This window comes from Astyanax mexicanus, chromosome 6, assembly GCF_023375975.1.
Source record: "Astyanax mexicanus isolate ESR-SI-001 chromosome 6, AstMex3_surface, whole genome shotgun sequence".
Lineage (NCBI taxonomy): Eukaryota > Metazoa > Chordata > Actinopteri > Characiformes > Acestrorhamphidae > Astyanax > Astyanax mexicanus.
In genome coordinates this window covers 18,621,857-18,643,080 of record NC_064413.1, presented here as the reverse complement: position 1 = coordinate 18,643,080, position 21,224 = coordinate 18,621,857, and the positions used below count along the sequence as shown (strand labels likewise).

The 21,224-nt window shown below is 36.8% G+C and overlaps 1 protein-coding gene across 2 annotated transcripts in view; it reads left to right on the top strand.

Annotated features, from left to right (window-relative positions):
- The window catches only part of col6a4a (collagen, type VI, alpha 4a), an 84,088-nt gene that overhangs the window by 60,617 nt on the left and 2,247 nt on the right, over nucleotides 1-21,224 (top strand). Inside the window, exons 14-41 of one of the 2 annotated variants that reach the window (XM_022674153.2) lie at nucleotides 1,077-1,169; nucleotides 1,266-1,319; nucleotides 2,136-2,207; nucleotides 2,301-2,327; nucleotides 2,907-2,951; nucleotides 3,077-3,130; nucleotides 3,275-3,337; nucleotides 3,711-3,776; nucleotides 5,215-5,268; nucleotides 5,354-5,389; nucleotides 5,702-5,764; nucleotides 7,230-7,292; nucleotides 7,380-7,442; nucleotides 8,252-8,314; nucleotides 9,733-9,783; nucleotides 10,329-10,364; nucleotides 10,884-10,946; nucleotides 11,058-11,120; nucleotides 11,213-11,248; nucleotides 11,329-11,365; nucleotides 13,222-13,233; nucleotides 13,347-13,840; nucleotides 13,952-14,048; nucleotides 15,264-15,932; nucleotides 16,048-16,195; nucleotides 16,813-16,964; nucleotides 19,124-19,294; nucleotides 20,555-20,593. In XM_022674153.2, the coding sequence (XP_022529874.2) occupies nucleotides 1,077-1,169; nucleotides 1,266-1,319; nucleotides 2,136-2,207; nucleotides 2,301-2,327; nucleotides 2,907-2,951; nucleotides 3,077-3,130; nucleotides 3,275-3,337; nucleotides 3,711-3,776; nucleotides 5,215-5,268; nucleotides 5,354-5,389; nucleotides 5,702-5,764; nucleotides 7,230-7,292; nucleotides 7,380-7,442; nucleotides 8,252-8,314; nucleotides 9,733-9,783; nucleotides 10,329-10,364; nucleotides 10,884-10,946; nucleotides 11,058-11,120; nucleotides 11,213-11,248; nucleotides 11,329-11,365; nucleotides 13,222-13,233; nucleotides 13,347-13,840; nucleotides 13,952-14,048; nucleotides 15,264-15,932; nucleotides 16,048-16,195; nucleotides 16,813-16,964; nucleotides 19,124-19,294; nucleotides 20,555-20,593 (2,884 nt within the window). The remainder of the gene's footprint in view (nucleotides 1-1,076; nucleotides 1,170-1,265; nucleotides 1,320-2,135; nucleotides 2,208-2,300; nucleotides 2,328-2,906; nucleotides 2,952-3,076; nucleotides 3,131-3,274; nucleotides 3,338-3,710; nucleotides 3,777-5,214; nucleotides 5,269-5,353; nucleotides 5,390-5,701; nucleotides 5,765-7,229; nucleotides 7,293-7,379; nucleotides 7,443-8,251; nucleotides 8,315-9,732; nucleotides 9,784-10,328; nucleotides 10,365-10,883; nucleotides 10,947-11,057; nucleotides 11,121-11,212; nucleotides 11,249-11,328; nucleotides 11,366-13,221; nucleotides 13,234-13,346; nucleotides 13,841-13,951; nucleotides 14,049-15,263; nucleotides 15,933-16,047; nucleotides 16,196-16,812; nucleotides 16,965-19,123; nucleotides 19,295-20,554; nucleotides 20,594-21,224) is intronic. The other variant, XM_022674155.2, reaches the window with a different exon arrangement.

The window sequence follows — 21,224 nt, the reverse complement described above, 5'->3', positions numbered from 1 at the left end:
CATTTTGCAGAAACAGCACAGTGTAAGGCAATTTGATTTATAGTTCCCCACAATGACATAGTTCTCTACTACTATTAAAGGATGCATTATACCTTTTTTATGCAGGTTAGGATTTGTCTATTGCAGGGGTTGGCACTTAAGTTTGGCTGCGGGCCAGATATTTTTCAAGCTAGTATGAAAAAAAGAAATTCTGTTTTTGAAAATGAAGTGTAATGGGAGTGAGTGCTACAGACTAGTAGCTCTCCAGCCCAGAGGGTTGTTGAACTCAATTGCAGAACAGTTGATCTCAAAGCAGGTAAACCTAAGAAGAAAATAAAAAAAATAAAACAATTAATACACCGCTCTGCACGCCGGATCAAACCCGTGTCCTCAGGGTCTCGGTCCAATACACTATCACTGCCCCCGCTAGTGAATTGAGACACGGCTGGGGAAAAACGCCCTTATAAGGAGATGGGAAGCCCAAGTCACGCCGAGCAAAAGAGAGAGACAGGGAAGGCATGTAAACAAAAGCTCACCAGAGAAGCATTTTATTATTTATTTTTTTCATTATCGTTCATTATAGGTCAAACAACCTCACCGGCCAAATGTTTCATGCTTGCAGGCTACATCTGGCTGACCCCTGGTCTATAGGCTATATAAATCATGTTTACGAAGTTTTTTGCACAAAATTACTCTCACATAAAGAGATCTCACCAGCACTCAGTTTCTTTCAGAAAGAGCCGTTTAAGTGCTCTGTCACTTTTATGCAAATAAACTGTTGTTGGCCATGCCCCATGTTTACTGAGCGTTTACCACATGTTAGTGTTAGCGGCTCATTCATGTCACCCACCAACACGTGATCAAGGTAGATCATATTTATAAGTTATTAGGTTGAGTGGAGGGGCTTCAGACATGTTTCTCTTCTCACAATTTTGGTATTTCATAACCTAAAACACCACCTAGAAATTATACTTAAGAATACTGAAAGGAAAATTAACCAAAAGTTAAAAGGCAACTAAAACATACCAAAATCATATGAAATTTTAACTATAATCAAATGAAACACAAAGTAATTGCCTCCCTTTCTCTCCCTCTAGGATTCTGTGACGTTGAGAGAGTGCTGCAATGTGATGTGTAAGTGCGCCGGCCAAGAAGGTATGCGAGGACCTCGAGGACCTTCAGGGATAAAGGTGATGTGAAGTCTTCCATGAACAAAGGTGACAGAAAGTAACTTAGTAAAAGCTAAAAGACGCTTTATTAAATGTATTTCCTTTGTCACATTACAGGGGAATCCTGGACAGAAAGGACACCCGGGATTTCCTGGAGAGGAGGGAGGAATTGTAAGACTTGATTTGGTCTTTACTAACTGGCATCTCTAATAGATTAAAGTAATTAATGTATATAATTATATATACTTCTTTGGAAAAGAATAAGAGACTAAATCAGTTTCTCTGATTTTACTATTTATAGGTATATGTTTGAGTAAAATGAACGTTTTATTGTGTCGTTTTATTCTATAAACTACAGACAACATTTCTTCCAAATTCCAATTTAAAATTTTTTCATTTAGAGCATTTATTTGCAGAAAATAAGAATGGGCTGAAATGACAAAAAAATATGCAGAGAGTCTATATTTGGTGGAATAACCCTGGTTTTTAATCACAGTTTTCATGCATTTTGGCATGTTCTCCTCCACCAGTCTTAAACACTGCTTTAGGATAACTTTATGCCTATACTCCTGGTGCAAAAATTCAAGCAGTTTATCTTGGTTTGATGGCTTGTGATCATCTATCATCCTCTTGATTACATTCCAGAGGTTTTCGATTTGGTAAAATCAAAGAAACTCATTATTTTCAAGTGGTGTCTTATTTTTTTCCAGAGCTGTATTACATTTAAACTTCATTCAAATTTGAGAGTCATATTTAAAGTTTTTTTATATTAAATTTTGTTAGAAGAAGAAATGCTGTAGAAATGTGATTTGTGCTTTTCATTGAATGTTTAAATCTAGTTTTTGTTTCTGTTTTGTTTTATATAAATCCCTGTCAATCTAATAATAGTATAAGCCAAAATCACACATTTTGACCATCTGCTTTGTATTTATGTTTGTTAAACCGTCTTAAATCTTAAAACTCTGGAGTTGTTTTGTCTTTTTGCAGGGAGAGAGAGGGCCTCCAGGTCTGAATGGATCTCAAGGACATCAAGGCTGTGCTGGTAAAAGAGGCCTAAAGGTATCACTGGTTTCTTCAACTCAATGCTTATACTACTCATTAATAAGACATGCATCTGGGCCTAAAATACTTTCTTTTTTAAATCCATAACAGGGCAGCAGAGGCTACAGGGGTGACATGGTGAGTTATTACAGTCTTTTGTTATGAAAATATGATTTAAAATCACTAACAAAAGGGAAAGTGTTGTAAATAATCAGTAGAACAATGACAGCAGTCAAACCATTAAATAAAAGGTGAAGGAAGCATGTGGACTGTCGTGATAGAGAGATATTACTGCATTTTACATGATTTTGACTTGGGTTAAACAGTTTTTCTTCACCAAAGTTACATAGTGCAGTTAGAAGTATGCTCAGCCCAAGTCAAAGGAGCATTAAAACTGTCATGTTTTAAGTAAAATGCTGCATAATGTTAAAGAATTTCCTCATATTCCTCATTTTTGAATTGTTTTTGTGGAAAATACTTTACCGCAGCCTGTCTTGTAATATTAGCTGAAAAAAAATATATGTTTTTTTGTCACTCACGGAACCCACTTATGACCACTCATCTTAATATCAGCCTAATATATATATTTACCCATTATTATATGTTTTGTATCTCTGAAATTATCTCACATAATACTGTGTTCATCGCAATTAACTTAGGATTATATAAATATTTTAAAAAATCCTCATTTTCTTACATATTATCTGTATTTGATAGGGAGAAGATGGAGAGCATGGTTTGGATGGAGTTGATGGAGAACAGGTAATACGTTTCTCAAATCAAAAGCAAAATCATACAAAATCAGCAAAATTATCTATTAATTAGTTGTTTTGTCATTGATCATAATATACATCATTTGTTTGTTTTTAATGTTTTTCTATGTTTAGGGTCTGACTGGAGCTTCGGGATCTTCTGGAGAGCGTGGAGATGCAGGAGGCCCAGTAAACACTTTCATCTATTGTGCTTTGTCTGTCTGTCTGTCTGTCTATCTATCTATCTATCTATCTAGCTATCTAGCTATCTATCTATCTATCCAAACACAAATAACAAAGCATGCTATTAAACATAGATATGTTCTGAAACAGGGTCAAAGAGGTATCAGAGGAACTCGAGGTGTGCCGGGAGAAAAGGGGCTCCGGGGGGATCCGGTGAGTGCTAGAAACACTTACTGTCGTATCCGTTTATGCAAATAATGATCAAATTTGCCAATCATGTGCCAGCAGTGCAAAAACAGCTGCTTCCAGTAATTTTATCCATCAGCTATAAAAATGAGGAACAATGGCAGAATAAATGAATGTCTTTATTGTCATCGAATAAAATAACAAAATTAAAGTTTGATTTAGGGCGTGTCGGTGTGACATTTAAAGAAATATGAACAATTAAATCCAGCTGTTGGCCGTAAAATGTTTAGCTAAATCCTGTACAGTTCAATGGTTGATTTAATTTGAGAATACAAAAACCTTAGAATATACTTTTTATAATACTGATGAGTTTTGTGCATCTTCTTTTTTCTCCATTAAGGGTGAAACAGGCCAAAACAACACCGAGCGGGGTCCTAAAGGTGAGCTTGGAAACCCAGGAATACAGGTATGAGAACTTTTAAATGAAGATTTCTGTTCTGTCAGCATTTTGATAGCTCTGATATGCGTGACTACAGTAACTAAGTGCATTTACATGAACAGTTGTAATTGGATTACTGCAGGTATTTGATTATTTAAACAGTCATGTAAAAAACAAATCATAAGTTTTTTTGTTTGATTTGATTTAGAAATCTGATCAGGAAAGCTGGACTTCAGCTCATTAATTGTGTTCCTCACTGCTCTGTCTGCACATGCATGAAACCAGACCACAGTACTGCAAATAAATGAGCAGTGTTTGTTTACAGTTTTTCTCAGTCGATTTTGTGAAATCTGTTCATTCAGTCTCCACATTTCCTTGTCCTTTCTCATTGTGTTTCACATTTTGCAAATGCGTTTGTCATTCATGCAAATGGTCATGTTTTTGCAGTATCCATTGCTTATGTCATGCTTATCAAAATGTGTGTGTGTGTACTGATTATCTGTTGAATTGTCTTGCCTGCCAAAATATTTAGGCTTTAGGTCATTGCCTAAAACATGTCGTCATAATCTCTCAGGCACAATTTATACATTTCTATTAATACTTGCTTGGTAAATTTTGGTAATTTATCCTAGATTGATGAAATTGTTCTCAGGTAAATCTTGGCTTTTTGTTAAGAAAGGAAATTTGTGAGGTGTTTAGCAGAGAATTCAGGAATTCAGGATTCAGGAATATGCACTGTACTATAACTCTGCACATTGACATTCATTCTGAAATATTTTTTATCTTATATTTTGCATTTGTACATTTTATACCATATAGGACTGCAAGACAGTGTACACTGTTGCACTGACATCATGACTTTTTGGCATTTTGACTGGCTTGTTCACAGGAAATGACACACAGACTAGACATTCTGATGGCACTGAAAAGTGGATTGACATAAATACTTACTTTAGAGGCAAAAACAAAGAATTCCGAGTGAGGCACATGCTTTTTGCTGTTTGAGAAATGCACTTGTTTTGATGCCAATGTAAATCATGATGTGAGAAATGAACTAAAACGAATGAGAAAAACTGTAGTACAGCACTCGCGATACTCAAACTGAACGTTTTAAATGATCTTTATCTTCTAGCTGATGTATTTTCATACAGTAGCTCGTTATGTCATTAAGTTTGGGTGATGTTTATGTCAAGTTTTACTCTGAATTTTTTAGCTGGTTACAAATCAAATATCTGATTATTGAGTTTAACTGTGTTAAAAAAATAAATAATAAATTCCCATTATCAGATTGCTCAAGTTGTACAACAAATGTCCTGCAGTAATCAGACTATGAAGTGCATGTAAACACACTCACTCTCTTTATAAGGGAATGTTTTTCTTTCTGGAAGTTTCTTGGTAATGTCTGTTAAAAAAACTAAAAGAATGTATCGCTCTAACTCCCTAACTGTCTGTGCCTCACTCACAGGGTGAGACAGGACAAGATGGAAACCCAGGAACACCTGGAGAGTCTGGAAAATCTGTAAGTTCTTTTTAGGAATCTTAAACAGGCCTGATATTCCCATATAAAGGTTTCTGTTTACTCATCCATTATATTTACCTTTCAGGGTCAAAAAGGAAGACGAGGCACTGTGGGGCTACCGGTATGATTTACTCTTATTTACATTTACATTGTACATTTTTAACCGAAGTTTTCCTCACCCTCATCCTACTAGTATCGGGAGCATTGCAAGTGATTGGAAGTGATGGAGTTCTAGAGAGTGGGTCAGTTAATGGGTTAAGTTGTGGAGAAAATTGTGGCGTTAAAATAAACAACACCACTAGTGAGGGAAGTAAGAACAGCACAAAAGATCAAAGCTGTTTTTATTACAACATAGTACAGTATTTCTGACTATTTCTCATTAATGTCACCCTACATTACACAATACATATGAATGGAATGTTTTTATTTTCAGGGTCCCAGAGGGCCTCCAGGAGCACCGGGACTACAAGGAACCCCTGGGGCTCCAGGGCCAATGGTATAACTCTGCAATTCTCTTTTTTGTTAATTTATTAAAAGTAAATTTATTACCATTTACTCCTTAGTTTCTAGTTAGTTTCGAGCACTGCATTTCCCTGTGTTGAACTGTGAACTATTTTTTTCTTTACTTTTCCACCATTTCCATCTTTCAAAGAGACTGTGCATTAAAATGACCCACAAATAAAAGAAAACATGTATCAAAAAAAATAAGATACCCCTTAAAAATGATGAGTTTCTTTCATTTCACCAAATTGAAAACCTCTGGAATATAATCAAGAGGAAGATGGATGATCACAAGCCAACAAACCAAGCTGAACTACTTAAATTGTTTTGCACCATGAGTTATCCAAAAGCAGTGTGTAAGACTGGTGGAGGAGAACATGCCAAGATGCATGAAAACGGTCACTAAAAAACAGGATTATTCCACCAAATATTGATTTCTGGACTTTATGAATATGAACTTGTGTTCTTTACATTATTTAAAGTCCATTAAAAGCTCATTTCTCATTTTCTGCAAATAAATGCTTTAATGACAATATTTTTATTAGGCATTTGGGTAAAAATGTCTGTAGTTTATAGAATAAAACATTAATATTCATTTTACTCAAACATATGACTATAAAAAGCAAAATTAGAGAAACTGATTCAGAACAAGAAGTGGTCTCTTATTTTTTCCAGAGCTGTATCAATATTGCAGCAGTAAATAAAATCATTATTTTGTCATTTTAAGGTATATTTGCAAATTTAAGAGCCTTATAAATGACATCAACAGAAGGTCATGAGGCACAAATATTCTAGCTTGTATATAAAATCTTTCTAAACCAGCTGTATTTCAACATTCTAAATGAGTGTGATATTCGTGTTTTGACCTGAATAACGTGAACATTGTTTTTCCAAAGAAAATGATGGTCCTGAAAGTGTAAGACCCATAGCTAGAAGTTTTATACAGGCCAGTTTTCCTCGAGTTACTCTGTTACTTTAGATGTTCTGATGTACTGTATGTGGTGTTTCAGCTTCATTTTTTCCCTGAGGGAGTCCTGAGAAAGCCCCAATGCCAAAACTCTTACATCATCTTTTCTCAGCTTTCAGTTTAACTTACTCCATTAAAAGGTTACAACAATGATGACTCACAATGATTGTTGATAATGACAGATCCAAACAAAACAAACCATGAAGCCAATAGGGTCGGAAACTAGAAACTGTCAACTCAGAAACCAGAAAATCAGAGTGATCTGGGAGAGAAGACAGGAACGCTCGAGGCAGCAGAAATGTTGGAATCCATTAGGGTGTAGAAAGGAGGAAAGGGTCTATAAAATCATTGACCATGACAAACGACCTTGACATTATAACAGTCCTAAACCGATTTATTCCTGTTTCAGATAATCCTCCCCTGACTCAAAGTGCATTTATCTGTGTAGAACATGAATAAGGATTTGAGGATTTGTTTCTATGTTTCTCTGCAGGGGCCCAGTGGTCCAAATGGTGCTCCAGGACAGAAAGGAACCCCAGGTCTACCAGGACCCCAGGTAAACTTCTAGATAAAAAATAATTCCACTGTAACTAATACATTATTTAGTTTCCTGTTTCTAAATATGTTGATAATCTTCCATAAGGGTCCCCCTGGTTCTCCGGGAGGAATTGGATCTAAAGGAAACATAGGACTGAGAGGACAAAAGGTGAGCTAGCCCCTTTTACTATATATAATAGAGATGGAAACATTTTTGACCAAAACTGAAACCAAACAAAAGGAAAGAGTAAGTACAAAACACATTTTTCACCATTGAATAAATAATAAATAGCCTAAATATAGTTTGTATTATATAGATTTTAAATAAAAAGCAGTTACACAACTACTAATAAATACATGACCCAAATAAAAACAACCCAATATCCCAGACAAACCAATAAAGCACAATACTTAATAACTTTAGCAATGCATTTTTAACCATAGATTTATATAAGCTTTGCTATTTCATAAATGTACCTTCATAGTGCTCTTTTAATCATAGATTCAGGTCAGCAGTTCTACTCCAGTAACATGTGAGAGACATTTACACAGAGAAAGACAGAAAGACAAAACAAACAGATGCTAAGCTAACATTATATTCTTAGCCCTGTACAGCTTGTAACTTTGAAAAACAGACAGTACATGAAAGAGTAGTAAACTGATTTCTTTATTTTCCTTAATTTATGTGTGTAGCACCTAATAATGAACTTAAACATGCAATTTGTCAGCTCTCTCTCTGAATATGTGCTGCTGAAATAGGACTCATTGTTTGGTGTAAATTATGATTTGTATTTGTCACACATTTTCAACTTTTTTCTCTAATATAGGATTTAGCTTGTTCTTCACTACTTCACCGCCTAAACAGATGAATTTACTTATTTAACATCTGGTTGTTTATGAATTACAGCTGTTTAATTAAACTTGCAAATAATGATACGTTGTGTAATTCTGTGTCTCTGAATATGTATTATTGTGCAGGGTCAACTAGGGGATCCTGGAGATAAGGGATCAGCTGGACCACAAGGCCCTAGAGGACTTCCGGTAAATGAAATCTGCACATAACTGCTGATCTGGGAAGTCAGATGAATAATTGTTGTCAGTCCTGACCAAACAGGGGAAAAACTCATAACATTAATGATTGAGATTTAAATGATTTTAACATTTTGGTATATTAACAGTTTGGCACACAGAATGTTTGTTTTAAGTCACAGTGTGAACTCCTATATTAGTTCATTAGTGCCTTTCGTCATTTCTTTTTTATTCTTTTTGCCCATCCAGAAATAGTAATTAAACTAGATTATATTTACAGCTCATAACAGAAACAGGACCTAAATCAACCAACCAAATAAATATTTTATATCAACTAAGAGCACACTACTCATTAGTGTTGGAGTACTCAGACTGGTTTTGGTTTTGAGACCGGTCTCGAGACCAAAACGAGCGGTCTCTGTCTCGTCTCGGTCTCAGGGTGAGGTGGACTCTGAGACTGTGGACGAGACCAGCCGAGTCCATGTTCTCTGTTTGAGGTGAAGTTCATTAGAAACTGAACCTTTTTTATCGTTACTGAAGATCAACAATACATTCAAACGGACCAATGAGCTAGCTAAAATACTAATGTTACCAGGGAGAGAACTACTATTAGTGATGAGTTAGTGAATCTAAGCTAAGTGAATCTTAGGTTACCTTATGTGAATCACTGTGACCCCAGGGACCACAATTATTTTTTTCCCAGACATCTAGAAAGAAAGCACAAGCAGAAGTAAGTGCAAAATAGCAAGATAACTAATGTTAGCAGCGAGCTAGCTAAAATATTAATGTTACCAAGTAGAGAACTAAAGCTAGCGACGAGCTAGCTTACCTTAGTGATGAGCTGAATTACACACTAATGTTACCAGGAAGAAAATTAAAGCTAGCCACGAGCTAGCTAACCTTAGCGACAAGTTAGCTAAAATACTAATGTTACCGGGCAGAGAACTATAGCTAACCACAAGCGAGCTAACTTTAGCGATGAGCTAAATTACACACTAATGTTACCAGGAAGAGAACTAGGGCAAATGACAAGCTAACTTACCCTAGCAATGAGCTAGCTAATCTTAGCAACGAGCTAGCTAAAATACTAATGCTACCGGGTACAGAACTACCATTAGTGACGAGCTAGCTAACCTTAGCAAAGAGCTGTTTGAGGGCAAATTGTGATTGTTTTTTTTTTTTTTACATTTTAGAACAAAAAAAGGAATATAATTTAATCTAGTCAGTTCTGGACTTGGTCTCGGTTTTCCTGGTCTTGACTACAACACTTTTACTTAGCCTAACATAAAAAAATATTGCATATCTTCTAGAAATGAGCCAGCATTATCAGACTGCTGATAAAATGAGTAGAATATTTAGCTAGTTTGACCTTTTCTTTGGAAGTTTGTGTTGTGACTCTTACTTTAATATTTTCTGAATTTTCTCAACAGGGAACTGACGGTCCAGATGGATATGGATTATCGGGACCTAAAGGACAGAAGGCAATATACCAGCACATTATAGCTGTGTTTCAAAGCCTAAGCTGCAGCCTGAAGTGGGCTGCATTACTCAGCTGTAATGTAATTTATGCCATAGAAGGCTGTTCCAATAAAAAGGACATTTCGGTTACAGCTGAGAAATGCAGCCAAGATTATTAGGACAAAGCTATCCGTTATGGCCCTTGATTACCTACAGCCTCTGGAGCCTCTGGCCTTTGGACAAGATTTTAAAATCTTTTTTATCAATTTAATGCATTTCCTTGAAAAAATAAAAAGCAAAAAAGTTCCACAGCACAATTGCAGGAGATGGGACCTCTCTGGTGACATCAGCAAACAGTCTTAATATAATGTTACATTTGTGTGACCCGTAGGCTAATAAGAAGGAGTCTTCATAGGGCAGTCCTGGCAAGGACCTGCTCTAATTCAACTGCAGCTCAGGCTTTGGAATGCAGCTAATATATTCTCTTTATGAACAGATTTCTTGGGTGTTACACCTTGACTTTTTTAACTTTTGAAATACTTGCTTTGATTTCTTTCTCCACTTCTAGGGAGATATTGGTTTCCCAGGTCATCCTGGGCTTCAGGTAAATTTTCCATTTTTTTAAGACTCATTTTGCCTAAATTTACTTGAGATTACACTATATTGACAAAAAAACTGCACGTCTGCTTTGTGTTTAATGATAATGACAATGATGATGATGTGAAGCTTGAATGGAGCTGCTCAGCCATTGAAAAACATTAAATAAAGCTCTCAACAGTCTGTTCTTGAGATAATCCGATGGCCACATGATGAAAGTTGGTGATTTTTTTGCACTATTTACTTCATCATCTGCCTGCTTTTATTCACAATCGCTTCCACTTTATTATAATACAGTATCACTAAAACTTAACTATGGGTTTATTTAGTGGTGAAGAAGTTTCACAACAGGGCTTGTTGCACAGGTGCTACATCCTATTACAGTTCCTAGCTGGAATTCACTAAGCTTCTGAGAGCAATATTCTTTTTTAAATTGTTTATAGAAGCAGCCTGCATCTCTAGGTGTTCGGTTTTATATACCTGTGGACATCATTTCAAACATTTATTTTTATTTTCTTATGTACAGGGTGAATCAGGGGATCGTGGGCCAACTGGAAGTAATGGGCCTAAAGGCAACAGAGGAAGAGGGGTAAGAATGTTTATTAATAACACTAAAGTGCACCAAATTTGCAGTATTTATTCCAATTATAGTTCTGAGACTTTGTTGGTAAATCACCGTTTGTTTGATGTTTGATTACAGGGAAATGCAGGAAGGCCAGGTGACATAGGTAATCCTGGTTCTGCTGGGCCACCTGGACACAGGGTTCGTGAGCATTAGTAAAATAGATCTGTTATTTGTAATGTAATGTTTTCTGCTTATTTGATCATTAATATGTATTGTATTGATATTGTTAGGGCCCAAAAGGACCTAAAGGAATCAGAGGAATGTCTGTAAGTTCAAGCCATTCTTTGCAAATCAAGTAATGTTGAAAATTATTCTTATTACTAAAACCTTGCTTTCTTCTGTTTAGACCTGTCAACTGATTACCTATGTCCGAGACAACTGTGGTAAGGCTTCCTAGCACTGTGCTTTTCTTGGTTTGCTCATTTTCCTAGCAAAAAATTATAGTAAATTTCATCTATTAAATTAGCCCGTGCCTGATGAAGTCACTGCAGTACCAGTCATTTAACATGCTTGTTTAAAAATACATTCCTATATTTATTGATTTATTTTGTACAGACCATATATGGGTCATTCCACTGAATGGGTGCCATTTGCCATTTGTGACTTCCAAATAATTTTTTTTTATCCTTTTTCAATCCTGAATCTAATTACACATATATTTAACTATTCAAAACATGTACTGGTCAGACTCAGGCAGCTTTTCTTAATTTTTTACAAGGTTTCTAAGTGGAAGATGGTTACAAAACTCATGTGACATTTAAAAAGCATGTTTAAAAAGAAGTCCATGAATTCCTTAGATTTTCTTTCAAGAAAGTCTTTATTTTAAAGAAATGGTTTACTGCATGTTCAAATATTAGATATTTATGACAAAAAAAACACTCCTGTTAAAGGCACTCACTCCTGTTACTGGCACTTCCTATGACTTTTTATGTGTTAAGTTATTAAAAACATGAAAAACAGCTAAATGGCTATGCTAATAGCATGAGGACCCTGTGCACATTTTAGTGATTTTCCCAAAATTTGAAAATATAAAAATAACATCTGATTGAAACACGGAAACATTTAAAATGTGCATTTTAACTTAAATATTATTAATTTATTATGAAAAAATATATATTTTTAAAGCATAGATGGGATTTGGACTCGCTGAAGGATTTTAATAATTATATCTCATGGTAAAGTTTATAGTTAGAGTGGGGGACAGCTAACAAATGCTATTTTCAGTGTTCTAGGTAGTTTTCATTATTTGTTTTAATTACATATCTAGCTTTTGCAATTAGCTCAATTTACAAGACACTATGCTTAATAATAAAATGTATTTTAAAGTTATTTTGTGTGCACATTTATACGTGTAATTTCCTGGGGACAGAAATTGCACTGATTTGGCAGAATATGCAATATACACTATAGAAAATTAATCCGATGATACACCCCTTCTTAAAACTGAATTGTCTGATATATGTTTTCAGTGTATTTGGAACCTGCTACTGCAAGTACTATTGCTTGTATAATTTTATCTGAGCCTTTTGTTAGTGAATGGATAGTAATTAAGTAATATAATATATTGTCTCTGTCCAGTGAAAAGCAAGTATCTTCATTTTAAAAAATGTAAATATAAAATATAAAATATAAAAAATGCCTGAAATAAATATAAACAAATATAAAAAAAATGCCTGAAATAAACTCTTTTTACATTGACTTCCATTGAAAGTTAAGGTTTATCTCTCTCCTGTAGAGTTGCTGTTTTGGAGATACATGTTTTTTTATTGGACAGCGACAATCATTGAATCATTGAAACTCGCTACTATAATTTCTACATATGTGTTTGTTTTTCTTTTTTAAAACATATTTTCATAATGTGGTAGTAGTTGTAGAAGCATTAGTAACCTTTAAAAATAATCTCTAACTCAGAATAGAATATGGAAACCAGCACAGTGAACGTCTTGTTAGCAGCTTCATCACTGTAAAATGTGTAATACAGTACTATGGAACAAAAATGCTTGTATGCCTGTTTGGTGGGGCACCATTAGTTTATATGTGGTCACCCAAGCACATTTAGAGGTAGTGTTCCAGACAGATATAAAGCCCAGTCTTAGAAATCAGTGAAACAAGTGTTTTAATGAGTGTTTTTAATCAAAAGGAAAGCATATGACTAGGATTAATCTCTGTCCAAGAAACTGACCTATAATGTTCTGTTTCTGACTGATTATTAACTTTGGCTTATTTTTTATTCCCACAGTTTGCTGTAAAGGTAAGTCCTTTGTTAAATGTTACCATTATTTTAATGATAACACATGTTCTGATACACAAATGGGACTGAAAGGATTATTTAGTGATTTAGTTTCTTTATGCTTGGATTTACAGCTAATGCCGCTTGTCCTGCATACCCCACTGAACTGGTCATTGGGCTGGACATGTCTGATGGTGTGACGCCTGTCCTGTTTGAGAGGATGCGCACCACTCTTGTCACTCTGCTGGAGGGGCTCAACATTGCAGAGAGCAACTGTCCCACTGGAGCCCGAGTTGCTGTGGTTTCCTACAGCTCCAACACCAAGTACCTGATCCGCTTCTCTGACCACCGCCGCAAGAAAGACCTGCTGGAGGCGGTGAAGAACATCGCTTTGGAGCGCACGTCCAACCAGCGAGACATTGGAGCAGCCATGCGCTTTGTGGGGAGGAATGTCTTTAAACGTGTGCGACAGGGTGTACTGATGAGGAAGGTGGCAGTTTTCCTGACTGTTGGACAGTCCCAGGATTTGACATCCATTACCACAGCTGTACTAGAATACAAGGCTCAGGACATCAACCTTGGCGTTATTGCATTTAGGAATGTTCCGAATGTTCGTCGTGCTTTTGAGGTAAAGTAAAATGACCATCTTTTCATATCTATTAAGTAAAGTAGCAAACGTATTCTTTATTGAGATGCTTCTACTTTTTAAACTTTCCTTCTGTTGTCTGGTATAATGCAGGCTGATGAGACCGGGAGTTTTATTTTGTTTGTGCTGGAGAGACCACGGGACCAGGCGACAGCACTTGAGAGGATCCAACAGTGTGTTGTTTGCTATGGTAATTCAGTTGCTTTATGGGTAGCATTTTAAAGTGTTAACTTTAAAGTGATATATGTTTGTGTTTCATGAATGCAAGGCAGTCATTTATTTGTCAAAATATAAAAGAGCGTTTTCAACAGTGGCCTTTTTTGTTCTCCAGGGTTCAAGTTTAGGCCTGCTTTTATTTTATTAAGGCTACGTTCACATTCACATTACCAGGCTGACTTGACTCAAATCTATTTTTTTTTTTTGCTCATCTGCAGATCTGATTTTTTTTTTTAGATCTGACTGTGTGAACATGCCAAATCCGATTTTTTCAAATCCGATTTGAGTCACTTTCATTTGTGGTCCTAAATCTAATACGCATCCAATCCATGGACATATGACATAAATGTGAACATTCAAATCGGAATTCATGCATTTTTTTGCTTTTATGCTGCGCTACTTGCTTCTCTCACATACCCACAACACATCTTTTGGTGCAGTTGTGCAGATATAACTGCAAAAACAGCAAAAACCTTTTTTCTCCTCCTCAACCTGAGCATGTACTTCAGACCAGCTGTTTCCTGTTTCTCCACTCCAGCAAAAGATGCTCCACATATGAGCTGCTAAAACATCCATTTCACCCTTATAAAGCTATGAGTCGTCTCTCAAATATGACGTTTTTTGTTGTTGGTGAAGAAGGTGATGTAGATACACTTATAAATGTGCGCATGTGAGACGTTGCAGGGACAGATTCAGTTACACTACACACAGATACAGGTCACTTACATTTGTGAATGTGAACCGTAAAGATAGCCAAAAAATATCTGATTTGGCTTGTAATGTAAACGTAGCCTTATACATGCTTTCTCTTAGTTTCAATCTACAATATTAGGTGATCTCCTATTATAGCTATGCAGAAGAAAACAGAGCAGCAATTCACATTATCCTTTTTTATTATTTTGCTTCAGGATTAGAAAGGAGTTACAACTAGTTGACTACTTGACTATTTTTTTCATTTCTGAAAATATGACTAGTCATGCAACCCCTACTAGCAGCTGCTTTTAAATGTGTTGTTTTGCTATCTTTGTATTTTTTTTATAATGTAAACCATTCTGAATGCCCTTTGTTCATGAAATATAAACATACATGTAAGTGTGCCTTGCCTTATATAAAACAGCAGTTTAGCAGTTTGAAAATAAATTGGATGGCATGTTGCTCCCTAAGCTTATGCTATCTCTTCATTCATCAGATCCCTGCACCCCAGCTGTAGGATGTCCCAGAGTCCCTGAAGTACCTGTTGCAAAAGAGGTGGACCTGGACCTAGCCTTGCTGGTGGATGGTTCCCGGAACATACAGGAGGCTCAGTATGAAGGAGTAAAGGGAGTTTTGAACACTCTTCTGGACCAGATTGTAGTAAGTCGTCAGCCCAGTAAAACCGACAGGCAAGCTAGGGTGGCTCTGTACCAGCAAAGCTCCACCTACAGCGAGGCACAGGCATCAGTCAGGCAAATATTCAACTTCCAGCAGTTCCAGGATCACAGCCAGATGAAGCAGAGCATCTTCCAAAACCTACAGCAGACTGGTGGATCCTCCAGGCTGGGCCATGCCGTGGAGTTCGCAATCATGAGGGGTCTTCTCACGGCTCCCAAGCCACGCAAGAACAAGATGTTGCTTGTCTTTGTTGGGGAGGAGACGGATTTTTACGACAGAGCGAAACTGGACTTTATCTCCAGAATGGCGAAATGCCAAGGCATAGTAACCTTCATCCTTACAGTTGGGGAGCACTTCAACAACACCCAGGTGGAAGAGCTTGCCAGCCTCCCCATGGAGCAGCACATAATTCACTTAGGCCACGTGAAGCAACGAGAGCGAGACTATGCCCAACGCTTTGTGAGGACTTTCTTCCACATTCTGAACAGTAAGGAAATATAATATCCTTAGAAATGTAGGCGAATGAATCAGCAAATTGTATAACTTTATGACTGTTGTACGGTTGTGTGCTTAATTTTTTTGTTTTAACTGTTTGTTTACAGGGGAAATGAACACATACCCTCCTCCATCGCTTAGAAGACAGTGTGACATTTTACAGCAGAGTCAGGGCCAGGGACAGGGCCAGGGACAGGGTGGTGTTGATATTTACACTGATGTCTATGAGACCGCTGAAAGACTTCCCATTGACAGGTAATGCTTGCAAACCTCATACCTGCAGCTCTGGCAAAAATTAAGAGACACTTCAGCTCCTGAATCAGTTTCTCTGATTTTGCTATTAATAGATATATGTTTGAGTAAAAATGAACATTGTTGTTTTATTCTATAAACTACAGACAACATTTCTCCTAAATTAATAAAGTCTTAAGAGTTCAGAAATCAGTATTTTGTGGATTAACCCACGTTTTTAATCACAGTTTTTATGCATCTTGGCATGTTCTCCTCCACCAGTCTTACACACTGCTTTTGGATAACTTTATGCCACTCCTGGTGCAAAAAATTCAAGCAGTTCAGCTTGGTTTGATGGCTTGTGATCATCTATCTTCCTCTTGACTATATTCCAGAGGTTTTCAATTTGGTAAAATCAAGGAAAACATCATTAAGTGGTCTATTATTTTTTTCCAGAGCTGTGCATACAAGGCCACTATCCCCCTGTTCACATTCACTATCTGAAACAAATAGCTTTTTCTAAATAGATCATGTTTTAATAGAATACTATTCACTGTTCATTATCTTAAACTAGCAATTTCGCAGTGTAGTTGCAACAATATAGCTCTAGAGAAGTTTGACTGACCGAGATTCTTCTTCAGGATTCCTCTGTCAACCCCGGCTTACCCCGAAGAGGAGGAAGAGGTGGAGGAGGAAGAGGTGGAGGAGGTCGTAGTAGAGAGAGGGACCAACCAGGTGAAGATTGTCTATAGAAATGGGACCCTAATGACCCCAGGACGTGGAGACTCAAATGGTAAAGAAATAAAGCATTGATATCAGTGTGTTTTATAAATCATATAGATAGTCATGATATTGATTTATACCATATTTTTACAGTCAAACAAAAATGTTTAACATATTTTTAATAATTGCAAAGAAAGATATTCATCATTTAAACTGTGCTATCGTTTCATGATGGAAGAACCAACAAAACTAAAAGTGCTTAAACAAAAATCTTGATTTATCGATTTCCATAAAAGCAGTGGCTAAAAACAAAAGGATGGAACTGAACTACAGTGAAATTATATAAATTGAAAATTAAAAATATTTTTTTGCTTAAATTATATCAGAACAAGAGGTAAAGTTATGTAGAATTATGCAGAATTTTACCTTAACATAACAGCTATAAGGGCTTTGAGTGGGATCAGGACATCGCCGGTTCGAATTCTGTTAATGCAGCTTGCCATTGGTTACCAGAGCCCTGAGAGAGCACAATTGGCCATGCTCTTTCCCCACATCACTCCAAAGGGTGATGTCGCTCAGCACAAGGCTGCGTCTGTGAGCTGATGTATCAGAACCGAGTCGCTGTGCTTTCCTCCGAGAGTGCTGTGATGCTACTCTGCAATACTGCATCAGCAGCAGTTCCAAAAGCGGCGGTGGCTGACTTCACATGTATCAGAGGAGGCATGTGTTAGTCTTCACCCTCCTGGTGTTGGGGCACCACTAGTGATAGGGGGAGTCCTAATGAGTGGGTTGGGTAATTAACCAAGTAAATTGGAGAGAAAATGGGGAAAAATTAGAAATAAAATAATCTAAAAATAACTTATTAGATGCCATGCTAATGTACTCATGCTCACCAACGAGGCCCCATGACCAACACTTAATATGTAGCACATTGCTGTGGTAAAGAACAGACAGCTACATCTCTCATGTATGCATTATATATATATACAGTCCCAGATCCACAGCATGGGAGATGGTACAAGCAAGAGAGAGAGAGAGAGCAAGTAGAGAGAAAGAGCAAGTAGCGAGAGAGAGAGTGCATGCAGGTGTCTAACACTGGCAATTCAGAAAAACATAATTCATGAAGTACCCTGTGGGAAGCTGTGGAGCTCTGGAGAGAACAGGCTTGTTTCTTCCCCCACACCACCGCTAAGACCAGCATCAGTTCAGTGGTGCCCACAGATCCTGAGCTCAGCTCCCCAGAGCCTGCTGAAACCAAAGTGGATGTTCTTCCACCTTAACATCAAAGAGTTCATACATCCAACACAAAATATCCAAAAGCAATAAAAAAATACTGGCACAAAAGTAAAACTTCAAAGCTTCAAAACTTTGGACTTGATAAAACACAGTGGACCAACACCAGCAGATGACATGTCTCTCCAAGTCATCACTGATTGGTGGAAACTTCACACTAGACCTCAAGAAGCTTGGACTGTGTGTCTCTCCACTCTTCCTCCAGACTCTGGTCTTTTGATTTACAAATTAAATGTAAAATTTACTGATGATCAGTGATGGTTTGGAGAGACATGTCATCTGCTGGTGTTGGTCCATTGTGTGATATATATCAAATCCAAAGTCAGTACAGTGTTTTCCCAGAAAATCTTACAACACTTCATGCTTGCCTTTGCTGACAACTTTTATGGAGATGCGGATTTCATTTTCCAGCAGGATTTTGAACACTGCCAACACTGCAAAAAAGTACCAATCAATCTTATATAAGATTCCTATTTTCTGAGACACTGATTTCTGTGTTTTCATTAGCTGTAACATATAATTATTAACAATAATGTAAATAAACTAGAATTAAAATAGTTGACTCTGTGTGTAATACATCTGTATAATATATGAGTTTCGCATTTAGAACTAAATTACTGAAACTAATTTAAATTAAAAACTTTTCAATGAGATTCTAATTTTTTGAGATGCAGAATTTGAGAATGTTTAGGATCAAATAATGATGCATATATATATATATATATATATGCATCCTTATTTGATCCTAAACATTCTTCAAACCTATATTTTATTTTTAAAATAGAGTGGAAAGGAAAGATATGCATGAAATCCCTTTTCCCCTTGTTTGTGATGTATTGTGAGTAGTGTAAATGTGAGCATGTCCAGTAGAATTCCTGTGTCCTGTCCTGCATGTTTCCTGCATGCTCCTGTAGTAAGTGAGTCTTTTGCTTTCAGCCCAGTGTTCGCTGAGTATGGACAGCGGCACCCCGTGTGGACAATATGTGCAAAGGTGGTACTATGATAAAGCTGTCGGTGCATGCTCACCCTTCTGGTACGGAGGTTGCAGCGGTAACAGCAACAGGTTTAAAACGGAATTCGAATGCATCAACACATGTATCCTAACCAGTAAGTCATCTGTCTCCCACAGACATCACAGTATTAGAGATAATCAGTGTTATTATCTTGACATGACAACAGGTCTTAATGGTTTGTCTGATTGATGTTCTTGCATTATGAGTGACATTGTTACAGGAGGGCCAAATTTAACTTAAATAATCCAACTATTAAAATAGTATTAAATATTGTAATCCTTAAACAAATAAAGAAATTAGGGCTGCATGATGTTGGAAAAAATTAGCATCGCTTTGTTTTTTTTTGTTTTTCCGACGATAATATCGCAATATTAAACAATGCAGGACGTGATGTCACCAGCCCCGCCCCCACCCGCACACTTTCTCACGACAGACCCGACCCACCGGGCCCGAGCCACATAAGCTGTCATTATGAGCCCGAGCCCAAAACCCATCCCATAAACTGTCTGTTTTCAGGCTGTTTAAATGAGCGAAATCTGTTCAGAATGACGTTAATTAACACAGCAACACTGAAGGAGCACAGACCTATTATTTAAGAAACATGTTTAAGAACAGCTACACACAGTGCTGCAAGTCAAAAGTGCTTAGTTTTAGTTAGTTATTATTAATTCTTCAGAGAGATTTATCAGGGAGATTTATCAGTTCATCCTCCCGTTCAGGGTGGTTAGGTGTATGAGCTCAAAAAGAAGTAACGTCATGGATCGTGAGGTGGCGCGCTTTCAATCACGTTTTTATCCAATATACTGTAATTCTACCTCCATTATTTAAATCATCTGCTTATATTGTCAATTTTTTATATCCCCACAGAATTTGTTTTTATTGAGCTCTATTCAAAAAGGTGTGGTTATTGTAAAAGGGCTGGGTTACACATAGCCGGGGTGGAACCAATGACTGTATGGGCGGGACCATAGACTGTGTGAGCTCTGTGGAGGCAGCCCTCAAGGGCGGGGTTATTTAAATGAGTAGGCTCTCTCTCCACAGTCTTTCTCCCTCCTCTGGTCTCGGGTTTTAGGATCGCCAACCTGGCGGAAGATTTTGGCGTCATTTTCATTGAATGAATGGTAACGGCGACATGGCATCCATCTTTTTTACAGTCTCTAGTTTTTACTGACTCGCACGTCCTGTAATTGCGATGACGATGCTTAAACGAAATATCGTGCAGCCCTAAAAGAAATTATTATATTAAGTATTTGGTACAGAAAGGGAGCAAAATACTTTAATTGCATTGTATTTATATAGACCTTTTAATGTAATACACTACTAACTTTGTGTAATGATTTCTGTTTTTGTTTAGGTGATGTGGCGCTAGACAGGACAGAAGTTTCAACAGAAGGTAAAATAAATAGGTTGATTTTTATATTTCATGCAATTTTTTAGTTTTTATAAATCATTGGTTATTTAGATCAGCAATTTCAGTTAAATATATAGCATATAACAGACAAACACAGTGATATTTGAGAAGTGAAGTGAAGTTTATAGGATTTACAGAAAGGCAGGTGCATAAATTTGGGCATCCCAACAGAAAAAAGACATCAATATTTAGTAGATCCTCCTTTTTGCAGCCTCTAAACTCTTCCTATAGCTTCTAATGAGAATCTGGTGTCTGGTTGAAGGTGTTTTAAACCATTCTTCTATACAAAACATCTCCAGTTCAGTCAGGTTTGATGATTTCTGAGCACAAACAGCTCGCTTTAAATCACACCACAGATTTCAGACTGTGTCTGTGGTCTTCCATTTCCTCACTATGTTCCTCACAGTAGAAACTGACAGCTGAAATCTCTGCTTTTTGTATCCTTCCTCTAAACCATGATATTGAACAATCTATGTAGGTCAAGGGTCAATGAGCTTACCGAACACATTTTGTGTTCCAGTAATTAGTGCTGAAGGTATTCAAATCAATAAGATGACAAGAGTGCCCAAATGTATGCACCTGCCTAATTAGAATTATTAGAATTAGATTTATT